The 6000-nt window shown below is 56.0% G+C and overlaps 1 protein-coding gene across 1 annotated transcript in view; it reads left to right on the top strand.

The window, feature by feature from the left end:
* The first annotated feature begins 920 nt into the window (after positions 1-920).
* The window catches only part of IGFBP7 (insulin like growth factor binding protein 7), a 69229-nt gene continuing 64149 nt past the window's right edge, over positions 921-6000 (top strand). Inside the window, exon 1 of the mRNA XM_038556189.1 lies at positions 921-1420. Within this exon, the coding sequence (XP_038412117.1) occupies positions 946-1420 (475 nt within the window). The 5' untranslated portion in view covers positions 921-945. The remainder of the gene's footprint in view (positions 1421-6000) is intronic.

Raw genomic sequence — 6000 nt, 5'->3', positions numbered from 1 at the left:
GCGTCTTCAGTAGCGGGGTGTCCCGGGCCCCCGGAGACTTTACTAGGTCATCAGCTTGGGGGGCCTCGGGCGGGGCGGGGCGGGGGGCAGCGGAGGGGCGGCAAGAGCAGCGAGGGCAGCGCGGGCAGCGGGGGCAGCGGGGGGGCGGCGAGGGCAGCAGGGGGCAGCGGGGGGCAGAGGAGGGGCGGCGAGGGCAGCAGGGGGCAGCGGAGCGGCGGCAAGGGCAGCAGGGGGCAGCGGGGGGCAGAGGAGGGGCAGCGCGGGCAGCAGGGGGCAGCGGGGGGCAGCGGAGGGGCGGCGAGGGCAGCGGGGGGCAGCAAGGGGCAGCGGGGGGGCAGCGGGGGGCAGCGGAGGGGTGGCGGGGGCAGCGTGGGGGCAGCAAGGGGCAGCGCGGTCAGCAGGGGGCAGCGGAGGAGCGGCGAGGGCAGCGGGGGGCAGCGGGGGGCAGCAGGGGGCAGCGGAGGGGCAGCGCGGGCAGCAGGGGGCAGCGGAGCGGCGGCAAGGGCAGCAGGGGGCAGCGGGGGGCAGCGGAGGGGCGGCGAGGGCAGCGCGGGCAGTAGGGGGGCAGCGGAGGGGCGGCGAGGGCAGCGGGGGGCAGCAAGTGGCAGCGGGGGGCACGGCGGGGGCAGCGGAGGTCAGAGCGGGGCAGTGGAGGGGCGGCGGGGGCAGCGCGGGGGCAGCGCGGGGCAGTGCGGGGCAGCGGGGGTGGGCGGCGGGGGCGCGGGGAGGGGAGGCGCGGCGCCGGGAACCGCACGCGGGCCCCTGCCCCGGGCCGCGGACGCCCCGCCCCCCCCGCCAGCAGCAGCGCGCGGCAGCCGGGCGGTCCCGGGAGGGGGACCGCCCCGGGGAGGGGTTCCCGCGGCCGGGCCGGGCGGGGCGCCGGGTTTAAGGCTCGGGCCCGCGGGGCCCCCTCAGTCGCGCTCCCGCCCGCCGCCGCGCCCAGCCATGGAGCGGCCGCCGCTGCGCGCCCTGCTGCTCGGCGCCGCCGGGGTGCTGCTCCTGCTCCTGCCCCTCTCCTCTTCCTCCTCTTCGGACGCCTGCGGCCCCTGCGCGCCGGCCGCCTGCCCGCCCCTGCCCCCGCGGGGCTGCCCGCTGGGCGAGACCCGCGACGCGTGCGGCTGCTGCCCGGTGTGCGCGCGCGGCGAGGGCGAGCCGTGCGGGGGCGGCGGCGCCGGCAGGGGGCACTGCGCGCCGGGCATGGAGTGCGTGAAGAGCCGCAAGAGGCGGAAGGGTAAAGCCGGGGCAGCAGCCGGCGGCTCGGCGGCGAGCGGCGTGTGCGTGTGCAAGAGCCGCTACCCGGTGTGCGGCAGCGACGGCGTCACCTACCCCAGCGGCTGCCAGCTGCGCGCCGCCAGCCTGCGGGCCGAGAGCCGCGGGGAGAAGGCCGTCACCCAGGTCAGCAAGGGCACCTGCGAGCAAGGTGGGCACGCGCGCCGGCCCCGCCCCGGCCCCGCCCCGGCCCCGCCCCGCCCCCGCCCGCCCCGCCCCGGCCCCGCCCCGCCCCGCCCCCGGCCTTGGCTCCCCCTGGCGGAGCGCGCCCGCCGAGCCCCGACGGCTGCAGGCGCGGCGGACGGGCTGCGGGGCGCGGCGCCCCCTCTTCCCTCCCTCTCTCTTTCTTCTCTTTCTTTTCTTTTGCTGGTTTTATTTTGGAAGCCGGTTGCGCGCGCCAGAGGCGAGGATGCGGCGGGGCGAGCGTGCGCGGACCCCGGTGCACCCCCCCCCCCCCGCCCGCGCTAAACAGCTGGCGCGGCCCCCGCTGCCGGGAAACGCCGGGGCCGCTGCCTCCGGGGTCCTCCCGCCCGGGCTCGGGGCGACGGCGGGGCCGGGGCGGGGCGGCCGGACGGGACCGGGGGGCGACGAGCGCCCGAGCCAGGGCGTCCCGCGGAGTCGCTCGCCGCGCGCGTCCGATGGGCTCGAGTGCCCTGTAAACGTTGGGTTTCGTTCACTTACTGCAAACGAAAGATCCTCAAAGAATAATCTGGCCCCTTATCTGTGGGCCAGAAGCACAAACTGCTGCAGGAATGTTTTAATGGTGTCGCTTGTATCCTGAACCTTCTGGCCGGTTTGTTGTTCTTTCGTGTCCCCTTTTTTGGGGCCTTCATCCCCCAGGATGCGCTGTTCAGCAGGAATGCCTTTGAGGCTGTTTTATTTCCGGGCAGGTCCAAACTTGCCATAAAAGAAAGGGGAAAATAAATAAGAGTCTGGACTTGTAAGGAGGAGAAGGGGAAAAAAAAAAAAAAACAACCTCAGAGGTTTTAACTCTGTCTGAAATAACATTTTCCATAGGCAGTAACTTCAAGGGAGAGTTAGAGCCAACCTTGGCAGCCCCTCTCCTGGCCCCTGCCAGTGTAGAAAAAAGGAAGGGAGGCGGTTCTCCTGAAATGACAGGAGCAGTTGCTTCTTTAGAGCACAGCTCAGGCTTTCTCCACACTTTCCAAATAATTCTTTTTTTAGAGTTCTTCCCAGAACTCCGTGCTCTGATGAGTCCTATGTCACTAATTTCAGAGTTCACCCCCGAAAGCCTTGAATTGTGTAACTTACGGTTGACTCTTTATATTATGGTCACCTTAAGCTTAGAAAATCACCACCCAGACTAATTCACAGTACTTTTCCAACAGGAATGGTCATGTCTTCTTTTGGATCTCATTTATCAGTCCTACCCTGAAAGAAGTGTGTGGGGTTTAAAAACTCATTCCACATACTGAGATTTTCTTAGAAACATTCCAAGGGGACTTTTTCCCCATAGTCCTTCAAATTCCTGGTTATCAGAGCAGAAGGTTAGCTTGGTGATTGTTTAAGCATTGTTGCCGGTTCTGGCCGGTAGCTGGTTTTATCCCTTTTTCTTTCCTGCTATGTGCATCCCTAAACGCACAGTGGGATTATAAGATCTTGAGACTGATAGTCCTGTAGAACTGTTCCTATCACCTCCATGTACACCCTGTTCCTTAGCATCTTTCCAGACTGCAAACCCCATAACCCCATGAAGATGCGGACCTTGTTTTTCTTTTTGTTGGGGGGGGGGGGGGGTGGCACGGAATGTTAAGAGAACTAGCATCTAAAACTGAAAACCCTGACATAAATTAGCCTTTTCTTCCCAATCTAAATTTAGAGATATGGGGTCTAGGGCCTGGGACCATTTATGGGAGGAATGCCAGAGAAAGCAGAAAAGAATGTGAAGCCTACCAGTGTACTTTTCTACAACAGAGACAAATGGGGCTAAAGCCATACATGTTCATACATTTTTCCTGACGTGGATGTGTTTTGACAATTACAGAGGCAAGCCGGACAGAGTGCCGTTTATTTCTGTGCCATTTGGTACTGGGGCTCTGCAAAGAATAGGAAATGCGTTTGCTAGCTTTCTCCAGCCATTTCCACCCCAAGAAGAAACTTGAGTTATGCTTCCTTGAGTATTTAGAGGAAGGGGGCATTGCTGTTCATCTCGTTAGCCAACGTTTATTGAGCATCTAGCACACATCAGCACGGTGTCTCTACAGCCAAGGATGCACCAACAGATCTGGTCGTGCTAATTAAAAGTATCCTAATTAATTAATTACAATAAATAAAATAAATAAAATAAAAGGATCCATACAGGTTGCAACCGCTCCTCCCTGAGTGGTTTCCTTAGAGCCCTGGAGACACTCCCAATCGTCCCCTTCCTTTCTGAGATCACCACTTAACCATATAGGAAAAGAACTTCCTCTGCTTGTTTTCTGTACCTGTGATAAGAGGCAAAGCCATCTTCTTGAAGATATGTCCAGAGGTAATGAGCTAATAATCTCAAACCTTGGAACTGCCATCACAAATTTAGTGCCGTTAGATCTTACTGAGGTCCCTGATGTCATGAGTAACTGGAAGAGGGGATTTGACAGTTCAGTTTAATAAGGACTTATTATAGACGTGCTGAGATCTATAATAAAATCACACAGTTGGAAGAGAATATGGTGCTCCTTTATTCCGTTTCTTGGTTAACACCTTTTGTTTGTGGTCTTTTAAATCTGAGCTTCTTGGCAATTCCATTTCCAGTGGTCTTAGGTTTCTGTTTAGTGCTTTTAGGACCAAGTTCAAACTACCTGGCTGGGCATACGAGGCTCTTTACCATAACTGTATTATTTTGGCTTCTTCTCTCCAACCCCCTTATGGTCCAGCCACTGTAAGCGCTGCTGTTTGCTATTATTTGCAATCACACCCTCACCCTCACTATCTCTCCACCCTTTGAACACCAGGCCTTCCAGAACTGGCCCATATCCCTTTCTCCATGAAGCTCCTTAACACCCCTGTCCTTCTCCACCCACCCTCTATCCCCATAATGATGTCCTTCTCCTCCTTTGGTTCTCTGTAGGCATCCAGCCATTTTTCAACAGTATTTATTGCAGACATACTGTGTATATGTAAGCAAGAGGCGTTCTAGCAGAAATAGTAAGACACTGAGCTCTAGAGCCAGACTCCTGGGTGTGAATCTCAACCCTGTCACTTATCCTTAGGCGAGTCGCTTGACCTCTTAGGACCGGGTTTTCTCGCCTGTAATAAAACGATTCTAACCAGACCTATCTCAGAGTTGCTGTTAAGACTCATTATAAGGGAAAGGAGGGGAACTGGGTGGGGAAAAATTAGGGAGACAAACCATGAGAGACTCCTAAGTCTGGGAAACAAAGGGTTGCAGAAGGGGGGGGAATGGGGTAACTGGGTGATGGGCACTAAGGAGGACACTTGATGGGATGAACACTGGGCATTATACTGTATGTTAGCAAATTGAATTTAGACTTAAAAAATTTTTTTTAAAGATTCAGTGTTGTGGAGGTTATCCATAGCAAGCACTCAATAAATGTTCATTGTCATTATGGAACTTGAAAGTAAGCTCCATGAGGAAAGGGCATTTTTGCTCCTGATCTATGCCTACATCAAGTGTGTTTTAAACATACGTTGAATGAGTGTATGAATTTGCCAGGCATTCTTCTAGTCTCAGGGCAAGCAGCCTTAAATAAAATAAACAAGATCCCTCTCTCACGGCTTTTACTCTAAGCTTTAGACAGAAACAAACCTTTTCATTTGATAGCATGTCCTGTGAAGAATGCACCACAGGAAAATGGGATGGAGGCTAGGGGTGGATGAGCAGTGTTAAGTGGGGTGGGCCACGCCATGCAGAGGATCCATGTGGGGATTTCAGCAAAGGGACCAGAATTCCTGAGGGAAACACAAGCTCTGCTAGTTAGTATAGCATTCCCCATGGTCTCCAAAGGGCTCTTTGAATGTCTGTCTCCCCCCTCCACCCCCACTAGGAGCATCCTAAAAGAAGACGGACTCCACCTTATAATAAGTATTTATAAATACAGTGGCGGGATCCCTGGGTGGCGCAGCGGTTTGGCGCCTGCCTTTGGCCCAGGGCGCGATCCTGGAGACCCGGGATCGAATCCCATGTCGGGCTCCCGGTGCATGGAGCCTGCTTCTCCCTCTGCCTCTCTCTCTCTCTCTCTCTCTCTCTGTCTCTGATGACTATCATAAATAAATAAAAATTAAAAAAAAAATACAGTGGCTGGTGGATAATTGGACACTTTGTAAATATTTGTGATTAAACAAAAGAATCCATGTAAGAAAGAGCCTTCCCATTTGGAAATGCAGGGTATGGACTCTCCTGCCTGCCTGTTCTCTTTTCTCCTTGTATATTGTGCCTTCCTCAAGTCCAGGCCAGTGAATACATCTGACTGTTGACTCCTCTTCCCTTCCCCGGCTATCCTGAACTCTAACATTAGGTAATCACGTTCCCCACCCCCCAAATCCCAACATTTCTCCGTCCCCACTGTGGTAAGGATTAGGTTCAGAGCTGCAGAAACTGTTCTGCAAATAGAAAAAGCTTCAGTAAAAGATTGTGGTTTTCAGAAACTCCTTTTGTTTGATGGATTTTATTTTATTTTTTTAATTTTATTTATTTATTTACGATAGTCACACAGAGAAAGAGAGAGAGGCAGAGACACAGGCAGAGGGAGAAGCAGGCTCCATGCACCG

The sequence above is a fragment of the Canis lupus genome, chromosome 13 (genome assembly GCF_011100685.1).
Source record: "Canis lupus familiaris isolate Mischka breed German Shepherd chromosome 13, alternate assembly UU_Cfam_GSD_1.0, whole genome shotgun sequence".
NCBI lineage: Eukaryota > Metazoa > Chordata > Mammalia > Carnivora > Canidae > Canis > Canis lupus.
The sequence above is the reverse complement of the archived record's forward strand: the minus strand, read 5'-3'. Positions and strand labels throughout refer to the sequence as shown.